The sequence below is a fragment of the Prionailurus bengalensis genome, chromosome B2 (genome assembly GCF_016509475.1).
Source record: "Prionailurus bengalensis isolate Pbe53 chromosome B2, Fcat_Pben_1.1_paternal_pri, whole genome shotgun sequence".
NCBI classification, from domain to species: domain Eukaryota; kingdom Metazoa; phylum Chordata; class Mammalia; order Carnivora; family Felidae; genus Prionailurus; species Prionailurus bengalensis.
Window position 1 is genome coordinate 54,095,824 of NC_057349.1, and position 18,052 is coordinate 54,113,875.

Below are 18,052 nucleotides of genomic sequence, written 5' to 3' on the forward strand. Positions count from 1 at the left end.
CTGAACCAAATTAACATTTTAAGTATATAGTTGATCCTTATTTGTAGACTCCATATTTATATTTTAAGTATACTGTTGATTCTTGTTATTTGTAATTCCATATTTGCAAATTCATCTACTTGCTAAAATTTATTTGTAATCCCAGAATCAATATGCTCATTGCTTTGGTGGTCATTCATTGATATGCACAGAGCAGCAAATATTTGGTACCTTACATGCACGTTCTCAGGTTAGACTAAACAAGGTGACTTCCTTTTTTATCTCTCATATTATAAACAAGTGTTTTTTTGTGTGTGTGTTTTTGTCTCACATTTTTGTGCTTTTTGTTGAAGATGTTGCTGTTTAACATGGTCCCAAGCATAGTGCCATCTAGTTTCCCTAAGTACAAGAACGCTATGATGTGCCTTATAGAGAAAATATATATGTTAGGTATGCGTCATTCATACCTACCGCATTAGGTATGCGTAAGTTACAGTGCTGTTGGCTTTGACTTCAACGTTAATGAATAAACAATATGCATTAAATAAGCTATCTTTAAACAGAATCACAAAAAACCAAGGTTATATATTTATTGGTTGGGGAGAATGTAACCAGGGCTTACAAGAACCTAACTCTGTATTTCCCTGGGAGCAGTGTTTCAGTATTTGGTAATGCAGCATTTGCAGTGACTTTATAGAACAGGAATAAGACAATGGAGTGTATGACAAGTAAATTTATAAGTTGAAGGGCAACCAAGCAGGTAAACTGCTTGCTTTTGCTCCTTCCTTCCTCTTGCTTCTTCCTTCCTTTGTCACTCTTTTCTTTCTTTCTTTCTTTCTTTCTTTCTTTCTTTCTTTCTTTCTTTCTTTCTTTCTTTCTTTCTTAATTTCACTTCTGTCTTTTGCTTCTTTCATTTCTTTCCTTCCTTATTCTTATGTATCACTTGTACACCAGAACCCATTAGAATTTTATAGCAAGAGGAGAGCAAGTATTAACCTAAGGGAATCCCCTTGCCAGTGCCAGTGTCTGAGAGCCACCACTGTCTGTGACTGGTGTTAAAGGAGAAAACAGGACAGGTAAGCTCAAATCATGTATAAAGTTATAGCTTTGAGGGACTGTCTTTCCCCCTTTAGTTTCACTATTGGTAATAGTATCAATATTTAAAAGCACTCAGATTTTTTCAGAGTGAACACCAATAATGTAGTTTTAAAACCTTCAAATCTTTGAAAAATAAAAATAGGTACAAAGTTATGTTGCTGAAGACATTTTCTTTTACATATGTCATAAATTCATCTCTTGTTTTCAGAGTTAATGATGAAGATGTCAGACTAATGTTATGGGATACAGCAGGTCAAGAGGAATTTGATGCAATAACAAAGGCCTACTATCGAGGTAAATTGTGGGGTATTTTGCAGGGGGCGTGTTCTTTTGGGTAAACAAAGAACTTCATTTTTTTTTTATTCCACATAGAAGGGTTTCTTTTTAAGAATACTTAATTTCAAAGCATTTTTAAAAATCTCTTAGGTCACTATTCTCCTAATGATCTTGTTGAGTGGTAAACAATACTTTGTACTATACATCATTTGTCTCTGCCTTGGAATTATATGACTCACATAGGCATTCCCAGTTCTAATCAGTTAGAAACTGTTAAATGCCTTTTTTTTTTTTTTAATGTTTATTTTTGAGAGAGAGACAGACAGAGCTTCTGTGAGCACAGGAGGGGCAGAGAGAGGGAGACAGAGGATCTGAAGCAGGCTCTAGGCTGTAACCTGAGAGCAGCAAGCCCAAGGCAGGGCTGGAACCCATGAACTGCCAGATCATGACCTGAGCCGAAGTCAGACACTTTACCGACTAAGCCACCCAGGTGCCCCATAAATGCCTATTTCTGACCATATGGAGATGACTATATGGTTAGAGTGGGAACTAGCATTAAAGAAAGCAAAATCCCTGCAAATAAGATGATACTTTGTTATGACTCATGAAATTGCGTGGATAAAGCCGTCTCAGTGCTCTGAGTTCAGAAAGGTGTAAGATACATGTGAAAGGAAAGAACTACAACTATAGGATTTAAGAATAAAATGTGGGGTTAAATTCCTCAAGAAAAGCTGAAATTTCATTCATTCATTCATTTATAAATTTACACTCAAGTTAGTTAGCATACAGTGTAATAATGATTTCAGGAATAGGATCCAGTGATTCATCCCCTGTGTGTAACACCCAGTGCTCATCCCAACAAATGTCCTCCTTAATGCCCCTTGCCCATTTAGCCCATCCCCCCACCCACAACCACTCCAGCAACCCTCATAGTGTTCTCTTTCAGAGTCTCTTATGTTTTGTCCCCCTCCCTGTTTTTATATTACTTTTGCTTCCCTTTTCTTATGTTCATCTGTTTTGTATCTTGAATTCCACATATGAATGAAGTCATGATATTTGTCTTTCTCTAATACCGCTTAGCATAATACACTTTAGTTGTTGCAGATGGCAAGATTTCATTCTTTCTGATTGCTGAGTAATACTCCGTTATATACAACGGAGTATTTCACGTCTTCTTTATCCATTCATCTATTGATGGACATTTGGGCTCTTTCCATACTTGGCCCATTGTTGATAGTGCTGCTGTAAATACTGGAGTGCATGTGCCCCTTTGAAACAGCACACCTGTATCCTTTGGATAAATATCTACTAGTGCAATTGCTGGGTTGTAGGGGAAAAACTGAAATTTCTTTTTTTTTTGTTTTTAATTTTTTTTTTAACGTTTATTTATTTTTGAGACAGAGAGAGACAAAGCATGAGTGGGGATGGAGCAGAGAGAGAGGGAGACACAGAATCTGAAACAGGCTCCAGGCTCTGAGTGGTCAGCACAGAGCCCGACGCGGGGCTCGAACTCATGGACTGTGAGATCATGACCTGAGCCGAAGTCGGACGCTTAACCGACCAAGCCACCCAGGCGCCCCAAAAACTGAAATTTCTAAATGGAACTTAAAGTTTCCTATAAAATTTTGTCCTTTTGAAATTTATGACAACCTTTTACAGTGTTTCTCCAACTCATTGCCAGTGGTAATTGCAATGAGAACAAAATAACTGGAGGTTTGATATAATACCATGTAGTCTTATAGTCTCTTGGCACTTTTGAATATACATCTTGTTTTTTCCCACTTTTGAAAATGTGGGATTTATAATAATAATGGCAGCTGAGGTATAATGAAAACACAATTGTGCTAAACATCTAAACCACCAAAGAAGTTGCCTTTCCAACTTGGTACCAGGGAAACTTGACTTCTACTGCCTACTCTCAGAAGACATTTTGGTTCCTTGAGAAATTAAGAGAGGTACACCAGGTGTTATTGTAATAATGTCACCACTACTTCTCACTCTATTTACTGTGTCCTTAAAAGCTTCCCACCTGCAGTAGTTTGGACTGTTGCTCTCCGATGCATGCCAGTTTGGATCTTGAGCACCTATAACATGGTATGAGGCAGGAATTGTGTCCTTAGTACCCAAAGCCCTTAGATTAGATGGGATTTTTATCAAATTATTAATTTCATAAGCACTGATGCTAAAGGTCCTAAAAATAAAGTTAATTCTTTTTTTTTTTTTTAATGTTTATTTTTGAGGTGGGGGTGGGGCAGAGAGCATGGGAGAGAGAGAAAATCCCAAGCAGGCTTCACGCTCTCAGCACAGAGCCCAACATGGGACTCGATTCCATGAACTGTGAGATCACATCCTGAGCCAAAACCAAGAGTCAGGTGCTTAAGCAACTGAGCCACTGAGATGCCCCAATTCTTTTTTTTTTTTTTGGCATTTTTAAGTTGTCTATTTTATTTTATTTTATTTTATTTTATTTTATTTTATTTTATTTTATTTTATTTTATTTTATTTTATTTAAGAGAGAGAGAAAGTGTGTTCACAGTGGAGAGGGGCACTGGGAGAGGGAGAGAGAATCTTAAGCAGGCTTCACACTTAGTGCAGAGCCTGACATGGGGCTGGATCACATGGGATCATGACATGAGCTGAAATTGAGAGTTGGAAGCTCAACCGGCTGAGCCACCCAGGGGCCCCAGTAAAGTTAATTCTTGAGTAAGATTATTTGTATTTTCTTAGGTTATTACCACCACATCCCCTCACCCCATTCACACGGGAAAAAAACAAAACAAACAGCCTAGGTGTAAACTAGTAGGAGTATACGAGATTTTCATTGTTTTCATTTAGCTTTTTTCTCTAAGTTCTCGGCATGAAATATATGTTCTTTTGTGAGGAAAAAAGATAGGTTGGGTTCTCTCATTTTAAGCTTTTGACAATTTCATATGGCAGTATTACTTTTTAACCGTTATGGATAATTGTGGAGAATGTATTTACCATATGTATCTCTAATTTATAAAGCAAAACTGTGTTAGTTTATAACTGACCCAAAATAAAGTTTAACTTGAAAAAAGGCAGAAATGATCAAATGTCAAAAATGATTTGATTTGCATATAAATAAAAAGGAGAAAATGTGGGAACTGTAGAGTTAAGTAGATCACTTGGGTCCCTGGTTTTATTTAAAAAAAATTTTTTTTTTCTTTTCAACGTTTATTTATCCTTGGGACAGAGAGAGATAGAGCATGAACGGGGGAGGGGCAGAGAGAGAGGGAGACACAGAATCGGAAACAGGCTCCAGGCTCTGAGCCATCAGCCCAGAGCCCGACGCGGGGCTCGAACTCACGGACCGCGAGATCGTGACCTGGCTGAAGTCGGACGCTTAACCGACTGCGCCACCCAGGCGCCCCGGGTCCCTGGTTTTAAAAATAAAGACCAGGTAGCTAAAAATATTTTTATATCCACTGTAGTTGAGGAATTAATGCTTGCTTCAGTTTTTCCCTTCAGACTGTGTTCAACATTATTATCTTTTAAATTTCAAAATTGGGCTCGTCTGGCTTCTCATGTAATTCTTGTTTAGTGCTTTTTAGGTGTCCACAAATCAGTTTCTCTTTACTACCTCTACAAAAAAACACTTTGCCAGAAACTAAAAAGAGAACCCATAATTATTAGTATTTACATCTTAATTTACTGTGGGTGATGTTTAAATTTTTTTCCACTTGGTTTCATTTGGCCTAAAAGGCTTTAAACAGCTTTGATTTTCCTACATTTAACATTTTAACTTAAAGTGATCTTAAGCATATAAATAGACGTCTGTTAAAAGCTTTTCTTAAAATGTAAATTTTTAGTCAACCATGTTAAATGGCAAAGAGAGTGGGATACTGAGACAGGTCTTAAGTTTCAGCTTCTTTTTCTAAGTTGTAAGAATAAACATCCCATCCCAGTGGCAATTATATGTAAATTTGAGAAATGGCATACTGAATATTCTTCTATGCTTTTCTTTGGGGTTTCATCAGAATGCTTTTGGTTGCTGACAACAGAAAAGCAATTTCAAACTGACTTAAACTACAAAGAAAAGTGGAAGTATCATAGCTTCTAGTTATGGTTTGTTCTTACTGTAACCTCTTTGATTCTCCCGGCTCGCCTCTCTCCCTTTGTGGGGTTCCTTCTCATGCTGATTTTCCTCTTGGTTGCAAGATTGCTACCATCAACAATGGAAGCCACATTCTTTGTTCACATCCTTGGGAGAAAGGATCACTTCCCACAACAATGGATTATAAGTCCTGAGCTTTTATCTGATTAGATCACCCTTGACCAGATCACAGTAAGTAGTCAGAGGAATGTGATTACCCTAATTGGCTTGGTGCATTTAGGGCCTACTCCCTCAGAGCAGAGTGTAGGTTCAGCCTGCCTAAACCATGCGTATACTATACAGTGAGGGAGAGGTGTTCTTGGGGAGGGAGGGGAATTGGATGCCAATTTTTGCCACTAACATAGATTCAAATAATGATGTAATTAAATAGAAGCAAAGACTAGGAAGAGAAGATAAAGGCTGGGAAGAATGCATTAAATAAGATAGTGATTTAGTGATAGTAACACCATGCCTCATAAAATTAAGACTTACTGATATATGTTCTAGAAATGTATCATCCAAAATATATAAAAATTTTAAAAGTTTATAAAGAGGAAAAATGTTATTATAATTCATTTGAAAGACCTATGATATCACAAACCTTTGCTTAAAGGATTAATTATGTTCTTAGAATGCTGTGTTGATTGTATAGTGAGACATGTTAAAAAATAACCTTGTAAAGAACAGAGCACAGGTCATATTAGGACCATTTGGGATCCCAAATGATTCCTCTTAAAGTCTTAAAAAGTCCACCCTAGGCAGTAGAAATCATTCCTTGTATAGAAAGTTATATACAGTATAATACAGATTTTCATCGTAGTTTTTACTATGATTTGGTTCTAAGAAATGTTCCTGACTAACAATATATAGAAAATGAGGTTACAGACTTGAGACCTATTATCTGAGATTATGTCCATAAATAGAAGGAAACTTTTTTAAAGTACCTTTTTTCACAAACCTACGTGAATATAAATTGTTGAAAATGAAATAGCTCTAGACAAGAAGCTATTTATGAATTTCAATTATAAATGCAAAAATTAAGGAACAACTGAATTAGACCATGCAAATCCTTTAGATTTGTTTCGAAATTGTATGAGCATGGAATCTGTAATAGATTGGTTCATTATGTAATCTGTGAGCTTTAGGGCACCTGGGTTACTCAGTGGCTGGAGTGTCACTTCGGCTCAGGTCATTATCTAGTGGTTCCTGTTGGGCTCTGTGCTGACAGCTTGGAGCCTGGAACCTGCTTGGGATTCTGTGTCTCCCTGTCTCTCTGCCCCTCCCCTGCTCGTGCTCGCTCTCTCTTTCTCAAAAATAAATAAACGGTTAAGAAAAATAAGAGAAATAAATATTTGCTAATGGTCTTCTTATAATTGACACCACAACTTTATTCATATCTCTATGTTTCTGATGTGTGGATAAGTGGAGTAGTTTGTTAATTATTACAAGTGAATCTTTTGTGGGTGGCTTACTCTTAACTATGATGACAGAGTAACTTCTAACCATGTGATTCTTAGGGTAGGTGGTATTGAAGTAAGATTGAATAGTGGGAAAATACAGATCTTTTAAAAATATATGGATAGAAAACAGTAGCTGCCTTTAAATATCAGGGGTGTAAGATATGTCCAGATGACTGCAACAAAGAAATTAAAACATTATTAACTTTTTTTAACATTATTTTCTTCTTCTTCTTCTTCTTTTGTGTGTGTGTGTGTGTGTGTGTGTGTGTGTGTGTGTGTGAGAGAGAGAGAGAGAGAGAGAGAGAGAGAGAGCGAAAGTACACGCACATGTGGTAGGGGGAGGGGTAGAGGGAGAGAGAATCTGAAGCAGGCACCACGCCCAGTGCGAAGCTCCATCTCACAACTATGAGATCATGTCCTGTGCCAAAATCAGGAGTCTAAAGCTCAACCGACTGAGTGGGTGGCAGATGTTCAAAGATGATTCTTTCTCTAGGTGACTGTTCTGGATTCTTCCAAGGTTCCCAGTTTCAGGGATATTTCTTCTGAGCACTTGTACTTGATTCTTGCAGTTGCTTTGCTCCCTTGCTCCCCTTTGTGGGACTTACATTCCACCTCCACCTTCCTTATTTATTTATTGTTGAGAGACAGAGAGAGACAGAGTGTGAGCAGGGAAGGGGCAGAGAGAGAGAGGAAGACACAGAATCCGAGGCAAGTTCCAGGCTCTGGGCTGTCAGCACAGAGCCCGATGTAGGGCTCAAACTCAGGAACTGTGAGATCATGACCTGAGCTGAAGTCAGGCACTTAACTGACTGAGCCACCTAGGCGCCCCCCACCTTCACCTTCCTTTATGCAAAGTTCCCATCACCTGATAAGTGGTCCTGTTGGACATGAGTTAAAGATGACCCCATATGCTAGCTTGTCTCTTAGATGTGGTTCACCTCTATCCATATGAAATTTGTGTGCATTCTTTGTCTTGCTTGCCATTGGCAGGAGCGCAGTTACTCCCAAGTGTGGCTCTCTTTTTGTCTGTTGGTCTTGCCCTTTTGCTCTCATTTCCAGCCTTGAATCGCAGCACCATCAATCCAGAGTGTCCTCCAGTTGCTGGGAACATGTATCATGCTACTTACGAGAGAGAAGGGTTGGAGTGGATAGCATTTTCTCTGAAAAAATCGTTTCCCCTTTGTCTCAATTCTTAAAAAAAAATTTCTTGAAGTGTTTGAGGGAGTTCCAAAGTTGTATAATGGATTTATGATCATTTCCTTTGTAAATTCTGCAAAGAATGATCTTTCCACACATACTTGGAATCTGATATTTATCATCTGTTTTATTGGTACTTACGTAAAAATTTTCTATAAAGGGTCTTTAACTTTTTAAAGTATATAGTGTAAAGGGCTTTTATGGTGAGGAGGTGTGCTGGTTTCCTAAGCAGAAAAGAACCATAATGCATCATAATTTCACAGAGTATTTATCTGTATGTATGGATGATAATGTTCAGTTAGGGGAAATTAAAATAAGTAGTTGTCTATCATTTGTCAGAATTATTGAATCTCCAGAAGTAATCCAGGTTGTCTGTCTTGTGCTTTTGGTTTTTCCTTTTGGTAATTGATTTAGGTTAAGTAAGCTAAGGTGGTGGCAGCGTCCAGTCTAAGGCTTCCTGTCAGTTGAACTATCCTGCTTCAGAGGAGCCATCTGAGATTGTAACTGCTCTTGTCATGACTTATTTCTGTCATCTTGGTTCAGGCTTTGTATTTTTTGTTTGTTTGGGTTTTGTGTGTGTGTATTTTTGGATACATCTTCTTTTGTCCTGAGGTTTAATAGTTATACTTTCCCTTTTTATTCTTCATTTAAAAAATTTTTAAAGTTTATTTATTTATTGTGTGTGAGAGAGAGAGTGGGGAAGGGGTAGAGAGAGAGGGAGACAGAGGATCCCATGCAGGCTCCCTGCTGTCAGCGCAGAGCCCCAATCCTTTTTATTCTTATGGTGATTGCCTTTAACTTAACATTCTGTCTTAATTTGAATGCCACCCCCACAATCATGCGCCAAGTAGTTCTTGGCACAACTTGCTGGGGCTGGTTTTTCTGGTAGGTGATCCCAGGAAGAAGTGAGAGACTGGGGAAGGAAGGGAAAAAAACCTATGCAGGTGCATTAATGAGCTAATTATTACTGTAGGCAATTGGGGACCAATCCCTGTGAGGAACCATGTAGACATGCGTCAAGATGGTCCCACCATAGTGAGGCTGAGGTTTTATCCTACCTCCCATGCATTCAAGTTTCTCCCCAGAGGTATCCGTTCCTTTAAAATAGGATAACCCAAGGGTCTTTCTGAAGTGTAGGAAAAAGCCATGAGGCAGAAAAGCCGAGTACCACCTGCAGCACACCTGCAGTGTGCTTCAAGGTGGATACAACAGGCAGGACCTGTCCACAGCTGCAGTGAAACTCCATTGATTGCTTTAACATATTCATATTACATGTTCCTCCTCTTTAGACTGGCACTTTAGCACTTTTCCATGTTCCTCTGTTGTCTCTTCACCAAGTTGCCCACTAAATAATTTTGGGTTGTTTTGGACATACTTTTCTTTTATCTGTTGATCACTGATTTTTTTTAATTTTTAGAGAGCTTGCAAGCAGGGCAGAGGGGGAGAGAGAATTTTTTTTTAATGTTTATTTTTGAGAGGGAGACAGAGCACGAGCAGGGGAGGGGCAGAGAGGGAGGGAGAAACAGAATCTGAAGCAGGCTTCAGGCGCTGTGCTGAAAGCTCAGCACAGAGCTTTAACTCATTAACCGAGAGATCATGACCTGAGCCAGAGTCATGACTGAGCCACCCAGGTGCCCTGGGAGAGAGAGAATCTTAAGCAGGCTCCTCACTCAGCGCAGAGCCCGATGCAGGGCTCTATCCCATGACCCTTGGGATCAATGATCTGAGCCAAAATCAAGAGTCTGACACTCAACAAACCAAGCCACTCAGTTTCCCCAATCATTGATTTTTTTAAACAACTTTTTTCTTTTCTTAATTATTCTTACTGCCCATATCTCTGGCACCATCTGCTTAGTTTGTTGTGTTTTTTTTTTTTTTACATTATTATTAAAATATACTTCTAAGAGTTTTTTGTTTTTGTTTTTTTTTTTTGAAACTGGACCATCTTTTTATTTTATTTTATTTAAACATTTTTAAGTTTTATTTATTTATTTTGAGAGAGAGAGAGGGAGAGAGAATTGCAAGCAGGCTCTGAGCTATCAGTGCAAGCGCCCAACATGGGGCTCAAAATCAAAAACCATGAGATCATGACCTGAGCCGAAACCAAGAGTCAGATGCTTAACTTACTGAGCCACTCACATGCCCCTTTGTTTTGTTTTTAAAGTGAGACTCTGTATCCCTGGAAATGCCCTTTTGTGCCCTCATTCAAATAACAATCGACTGGATATAAAATTCTAGGTTTAAAGCTAAGTAGAGTTTTATAATAAACAGCAGTTCTTGGGGTGTCTGTCTGGCTCAGTCAGTAGAGCATGAGACTCTTATTTTTTTCTTTTAGTTTAATTAGTAGTTTTTGAGAGAGGCACGAGCGGGGCAGGGGCAGAGGGGGAGAGAGAGAATCTCAATCAGGCTCCACACTCAGCATGGAGCCCAATGCAGGGCTTAATCCCACCATCCCAGAATCATGACCTTAGTTGAAATCAAGAGTTGGATGTTCAACTGACCGAGTCACCCAGGCACCCAGAGCATGAGACTTTTTTTTTTTAAGTTTATTTTTGAGAGAGAGACAGAGTGTGAGTGGGAGAGAGGAAGAGAGAGAGGGAGACACACAATCTGAAGCAGGCCAGGCCAAAGCATGAGACTCTTGATTTCAGGGTTGTGAGTTTGAGCGTCATGTTGGGTGTAGAGATAAGTTAAAAAATAAAATAAGTCTTGGGGCGCCTGGGTGACTCAGTTGGCTAAGCGTCGACTTCAGCTCAGATCACGATCTCACAGTTCGTGGGTTCGAGCCCCGTGTCGGGCTCTGTGCGGACAGCTCAGAGTCTGGAGCCTGTTTCAGATTCTGTGGCTCCCTCTCTCTCTGACCCTCCCCCATTCATGCTCTATCTCTCTCTGTCTCAAAAATAAATAAACGTTAAAAAAAAATTTTTTTTTTTAAAAATAAGTCTTGAAAAAAAAAGAGAATAGTTTCTTAGTCGAAGTATAATTAAATGTTTTATTTATAGTTTAAATATTAAAGTTCGAGGAAATATAAATTTATTTACCAGTATCTAGTGTGATCTTATCAGTTTTATTTCTCCTTAAATTCCTGGAAGGTATTAGGGTACCTCTGTCTGTGTTGTACCCTGCCCCTGCCCCAATTTTGTAGTAATTTATACAGTTTTTGTAATTAATTTATTCTTTGATTTAAAACCTGTTTTAGAGTAGGGGAGATTTTCCCACGTGAAGCCTCTGCTTTTACAGTAGTAGTGAACTGTGGTTTTCTCTTTCATCCTCTTTTGCTTTGCTTTGGTGATTTGTAAACCCTTTTTTCCCTTCAGAGTGTCTTGGTAGCCCAGGTGTGTATGCTTTGAATCTTAGGAAATTCTTATACCTGAGGAATCTGGAAGGAAAGAGTAACAGTAAGAAAACGTGCCTCGATTCCAGGAAATCCTTTTAACCCAAAGATGATTTTCTTTTGTTACTTATGTATCTGCTTTTGTCACCATGCTGCCTGATTAATTCAACATCTAATCATTTATGAAAAAGCTTCTTTCAGGGGTGCCTGGCTGGCTCAGTCAGTAGAGTATATGACTCTTGATCTCAGGGTTGTGAGTTCAAGCCCCTAATTGGGTATAGAGCCTACTTAAAAATAAAAGGGCTTCTTTTAGAAAGTTGCTGCTTGTTTTCAATCTTAGATATTATCAACCTAATGTGATAATTGGAAGTTAAAATATTGTCAGTGAGAATGGGAATTATACAATTAAACAGGATAAAAAATGAAATTAAACCTTTTTCTCTATTTTATATATACATGTTATATATATATATATATACATACACACACACACATATAATTTATATATACATGTTTTATATATATACATAAACCAGTGCCAAAGTTAAATATATATATATATACATATAATTTATATATACATGTTATATATAATATATATATAACATATGTGTATATATATATATACAACATGTATATATAAAATATATGTATATATATATTTTAACTTTGGCACTGGTTTTTATTTTGTATTTATTTGTTTCAAAAAAATTTTTTAACGTTTACTTATTTTTGAGAGACAGAGCATGAGCAGGGGAGGGACAGAGCGAGGGAGAGACACAGAATCTGAAGCAGGCTCCAGGCTCTGAGCTGTCAACACAGAACCTTTTGCTGGGCTTGAACCCATGAACCGTGAGATCATGACCTGAGCCGGAGTCGGATGCTTAACCGACTGAACCACACCCAGGTGCCCCTTGGCGCTGGTCTTTAAATCGTGTTCCTTAACATCACTGGTATTCTACTGAAATAAAATAATACATATTTTTTAAAAAGTTAATACAATGAGAAAATTATGACTTTTTCCTCATAGATTTTTCTTAAATATGTGCTAAAAGAAATTAAGCAAATGATAGATATTAACAGGAAGAACTTGGCAACAGCCTATCATTCATACTTAGTTTACCATTCTCTCTAGAGAATTTTTTTTCTTCCAAGTTTTTATTTAAATTCCAGTTAACAAGAATATAGTTTTGAGACTTGTACATAATTTTGAGAACCACTGGTTCTTTGAATTGGAAAATAGAGTTTAAATGTTAAAAATAAGTGGAATGCTACAAAGATGAGCTCAATATTTATTTACATAAAATTGTCTTGATACACCTAAAGCTAATATAACATTGTATCTTCATTATACTTCAATTAAAAAAATTGTTTAAATATAGGATTGTTTCATTAATGTAAATAACATTTTTATTTTGTGACCTTACAGGAGCCCAGGCTTGTGTGCTTGTATTTTCTACCACAGACAGGGAATCTTTTGAAGCAATTTCCAGTTGGAGAGAGAAAGTCGTAGCTGAAGTTGGAGATATACCAACTGTGCTTGTGCAAAACAAGATTGATCTCTTGGATGACTCTTGTATAAAGAAGTAAGGTGTCCACTTTTGAGGGGGAGGTGGTAATTCTATACAGTTAAAACCTGTTCTAATTTATACATACATTTAAAAAATTTAGGAGAGGTTTTATAGAGACCCTTATACTTAAAATTTTCTGTGCACTATTCTGCGTGATCAGTTTGGGTTTGCGCTAAGTCATAAGTAGGACAAATTAAAGGAATAAATTTTGAAGGCCCTTTTAGAATTCTAGTCTTATGTCTTATACCACAAATCCAGCGCTTGATGTTAAGTCAAATCTAGATATAATAAGAATGTTAAGAAAAACATCCCTGTATATTTTAATATCTAAAGCATGGAGCTATCCTGTGTGGATGAGTTTAAATGGGTAAGTAGTTCAGATTCATGTTGTTTTGTATATTCAGAAGTAGGCTCAAATTTGTGAACAGAGCATCTAGATAATTCTATAAGTATTTGTACATCATGTTGTTAACTTTTTGCTAGCTTTGAAAATCTTTGCTTGGTTTTTACCTTATTTTTTTTGTATGTTCTTATATTAGTTATCTGTTGCTGTGTAACAAATTAATCCAAAACTTACGGCTTAAAACAACAAAAATTTGTTATTTCACAGTTTCTTTGGGTCAGGAATTTGGGAGTGGCTTAACTAGGTGGTTTTGGTTCAGGTTTTTCATGAGGTTACAGTCAAGATGTTGCTGAGGACTGTAGTCATCTAAAGGCTTGACTGGGGATTGGAGGACCTACTTCCATGTTGGCTCATCACTTGACCGTTATCAGGAGGCCTTAGCTCTTTGCCATGTGGACCTCCCCAGGGCTGCTTGAGTGTTGTCACAACATAACAACTGGCTTCCCCCAATCCCATGATTCAAGACAGAGCAAAGCAGAAGCCATCATGTCTCTTATGACCTAGTCTCAGAAGTCACCTGCTGTCACTTCTGTGTGTTATTGATCACACAGACACAGACCAACCTCGATTCCAGTGGGGGAGGAAACTATACAAGGATGTGAAGACCAGGAGGAGGGTGAGGCATGGGGTGGAATCCTTGAGAACCATTTTAGAGTAGAGCTACTACAGTCTTAATAAAACTAAGATCAGGAGTCATAATAAAACTATAGTTAGGAGTCCCCTCTTGTAGACACAGTTGTTAATACAGTAACTTTGGCTTTGTCAGCAAAGTGGTTTCATAGTGAGCAAGAGTGAAGAAGGGAGTGCAGTGTAAGATTATCAGGGTGCAGTTAAATTCAAATGTTTTTAAAGACAAGGGAGAAAATTAAGTATTATATTAAAAAAGTGATATTTAGCTATTTTAAGCCTAGAGTTTGGGACTATAGAAGTGACAGCATAATGGTATTTATTCTACAAGAGTACTGAAAACTAAAAATTCTGCTCAGGTACTGAGAACATAGCTTTGAACTGGTCTGGAAGGTCTCACCCCCCCCCCCCCCCACCTCAAGCTGTATTCAGTAAATAAATATGATTTTTTAAAACAAGCTATCAGAAAGTACCTTTGTAAGCACTTTTTTTCTTTTAATTTATATATAGTGAGGAAGCTGAGGCACTGGCAAAAAAGTTAAAGCTAAGATTCTACAGAACATCAGTGAAAGAAGATCTAAATGTGACTGAAGGTAAACTGCCTTTTTAAAAAAAATTAATAGCAGGAAGTTTGTTTTATTCTGCTTATGGTTTTTTGGTTGTATTGTTTGGAAATCATATTTAATGCGAACAGAATTTTCTTATCACCTATCATTAAGTAAAATTAAAAAAAAAATTTTTTTTAATGTTTACTTATTTTTGAGACAGAGCATGAACGGGGGAGGGTTACAGAAAGGGAGACACAGAATCCGAAGCAGGCTCCAGGCTCTGAGCTGTCAGCACAGAGCTGGATGCAAGGCTTAGAACTCATGGACTGTGAGATCATGACCTGAGTCGGAGTCGGATGCTTAACCTACTGAGCCACCCAGGCGCCCCTATCATTAAGTAAAATTTAAAGGCATGATGATGCTTCTTAGAATCCTTATTTACTAATGTCTTTCTTTTTTATTATTAATTCTTTAAAGTTTGTTTATTTTGAGAGGGACAGAGACAGTGCAAGTGGGGGAGGGGCAGAGAGCGACAGAGACAGAGAATCCCAAGCAGACACTGCACTGTTAGTGTGGAGCTTAATGTGGGACTTGAGCTCATGAAACCGTGACATTGAAACCAAGAATTGAATGCTTAACTAAGCCACCCAGGTGCCCCTTTACTGATGTCTTTGAATAGTTGTTGCTCTCTATAGCAAAACTCCATTGGGTTTTGTTTTGTTTTTTACCTTTAAAAATATAACTGGGTGGTTCAGTTAAAAATATAACTGAGTCTGGGTGGCTCAGTCGGTTAAGCATCAGGCTTTCCATTTCAGCTCAGGTCATGATCCTCAGTTTCATGAGTTTCAGCCCCGTGCTGAGCTCTGCACCAACAGTGTGGAGGCTGCTTGAGATTCTCTCTCTCTCTCTCTCTCTCTCTCTCTCTCTCTCTCTCTCTCCCTCTCCCTCCCTCTCCCTCCCTCTCCCTCCCTCTCTCTCCCTCTCTCTCCCTCTCTCTCCCTCTCCCTCCCTCTCTCTCCCTCTCCCTCCCTCTCCCTCCCTCTCCCTCCCTCTCCCTCCCTCTCCCTCCCTCTCTCTCCGTCTCCCTCCCTCTCCCTCCCTCTCTCTCCCTCTCCCTCCCTCTCTCTCCCTCTCTCTCCCTCTCTCTCCCTCTCTCTCCCCTGCTCATGCTGTCTCTGTCTCTCTCAAAATAAATAAACTCTAAAAAAATTAAAAAAATAAATATGTAACTGCGTATATGTATGTATACATGTATGCGTTTTTCATGCATACCTCTTAAAGTTATTGAATTGAGAACTCCACAATAGTGCATATTCCATTAGGTAGTTGTAATGGCCTTAATTTGATGTGGTGTTTTGTTTTTTAAGTAACCTCTACGCCCAATGTGGGGCTCGAACTCATGACTCTAAGATCAAGAGTCTTGTGCTCTACCGACAGAGCCAGCCAGGCACCTCTGACCTTAATTTGTTTAATACTATTTCCCAGTTTAAGAAAGTGAGATTAGAGAAAGATGACTGTTATTTTTCTCATTCCAGAATTGCTACTTACTTTATTAGATTGCAATTTGATTGTTGCATCGTTGATTATTGTTTTTTTCATCTAAAGAAAGGGGACATCTTTTCAAGACTGAGTTAGTGTAGTGCTGCTGAAGCTGATCCCTATTCGAGTACCAAAACTAATGACTACAAGTATTTCATTTCTTTACCAATAAAATGCCATATATATATTAGTATTACCATTTTCTTAGGTATTGTTCAAATAATTTTTAAAAGTTGAAATTTTTGAACTAGATTGTATACTTTTTTTAATGTTTATTTATTTATTTTGAGAGAGAGATAGCGTACCTGCAAGCAGGGGAGGGGCAAAGAGAGAGGAGAGAGAGAATCCCAACATGAGGCTTCATTCATCTCATGACCATGAAATCATGAACTGAGCTGAAATCAAGAGTTGGACGCTTGGGGCACCCGGGTGGCTGAGTGGGTTAAGCGTCTGATCCTTGATTTCGACTTGGGTCATGATCTTGCAGTTGGTGAATTTGGGCCCTGCATTGGGCTCTGTGCTGACAGCGTGGAGCCTGTTTGGGATTCTCTCTCTCTCCCTCTCTCAATGCCCCTCCCTCACTCGTTTTCTCTCCCCCTTTCTCTCTCAAAATAAGTAAAGCAAGAGTTGGTCACTTAACCAACTGAGCCACCTGTGCCCCCCCCTAGATTGTATACTTTAATTTTAAATGTGTTTAGTAAGGATTAATAAAAGAATATAAATATTTCAAAAATAAAGTAAATGTAGTATAAAGTATTATAGTGAGTGATATAAAATAATAGATTTTACATGCAGAAATTATATTGACCTGGTAAGATTATTGTTTTTGTTTTTATTTTAGTATTTAAATATTTGGCTGAAAAATATCTTCAGAAACTCAAACAGCAAATAGCTGAGGATCCAGAATTAATGCATTCAAGTAGTAACAAAATTGGTAAGTACTCAGAAAGTTTTAGTCCCATGTTTACCTGGTAAATTTATTTTCATTCATTATTATCATATTTACTATTTTTTTAATTAAAAAAAATTTTTTTAGTGTTTATTTTTGAGAGAGAGAGACAGAGCATGAGTGGGGGAGGGGCAGAGAGAGGGGAAGACAGAATCCAAAGTAGGCTCCAGGGTCTCTGAGCTGTCAGCACAGAGCTGGATACTGGGTTTGAATTCATGAGCTGAGAGATCATGACATGAGCACAGCCCCAGTCAGACTCCTAACTGATTGAGCCACCCAGGTGCCCCATATTTACTATTTTTTAATACAATATATTCCTTTCTTAAAAAAATGTGATTAGGAAGTATTAGGTAAGCAATTAAAAAAATTTTTTTTAATGTTTATTTTTGAGAGAGAGAGATACAGACTGCAAGTGGGGGAGGGGCAGAGAGAGAAGGAGACAGAATCTGAAGCAGGCTCCAGGCTCCAAGCTGTCAGCACAGAGCCCAATGCGGGGCTCGAACTCACAAACTGCCAGATCATGACCTGAGCCGAAGTCAGACACTTAACCAGCTGAGCCACTCAGGTGCACCCCTCAGGTGCAATTTTTAAACTTAGTATCAGGTCTCATATTAAAAGGTATATTGAGTTAAAAGATTTTTTTTTAACTATTGAATTTTCTAAATTCATTTTATATTTTAGGAGAACAGAGATAAAGACTTTTTAAAATGGTCTGTTCTATAAATAAAGAAACTCTTAACACATGTTCTGTACTTGTACTGTCTCCATACACTTTACTAATTTTATTTTTAATGCTAAATGCCTGCACAGTTTAGCATTTCCTGAAGAACAAGTGTATTGTCTGCTCTGTAACAATAACTGACTGACCATGTCTTCTTGCTTGTTGCTTTGGCTTCCAAGAAGTTGAGAACCAAATTTTCTGTTTCTAAGGCCTTTTTTTTTTTAATGTTTATTTAA

General features: G+C 38.0%; 1 protein-coding gene across 1 annotated transcript in view; it reads left to right on the plus strand.

Annotated features, from left to right (window-relative positions):
• Positions 1–18,052, plus strand: part of RAB23 (RAB23, member RAS oncogene family) — a 38,350-nt gene that overhangs the window by 14,412 nt on the left and 5,886 nt on the right. The window contains exons 3-6 of the mRNA XM_043591714.1: positions 1,286–1,371; positions 12,888–13,044; positions 14,570–14,652; positions 16,988–17,080. Of these exons, the coding sequence (XP_043447649.1) occupies positions 1,286–1,371; positions 12,888–13,044; positions 14,570–14,652; positions 16,988–17,080 (419 nt within the window). The remainder of the gene's footprint in view (positions 1–1,285; positions 1,372–12,887; positions 13,045–14,569; positions 14,653–16,987; positions 17,081–18,052) is intronic.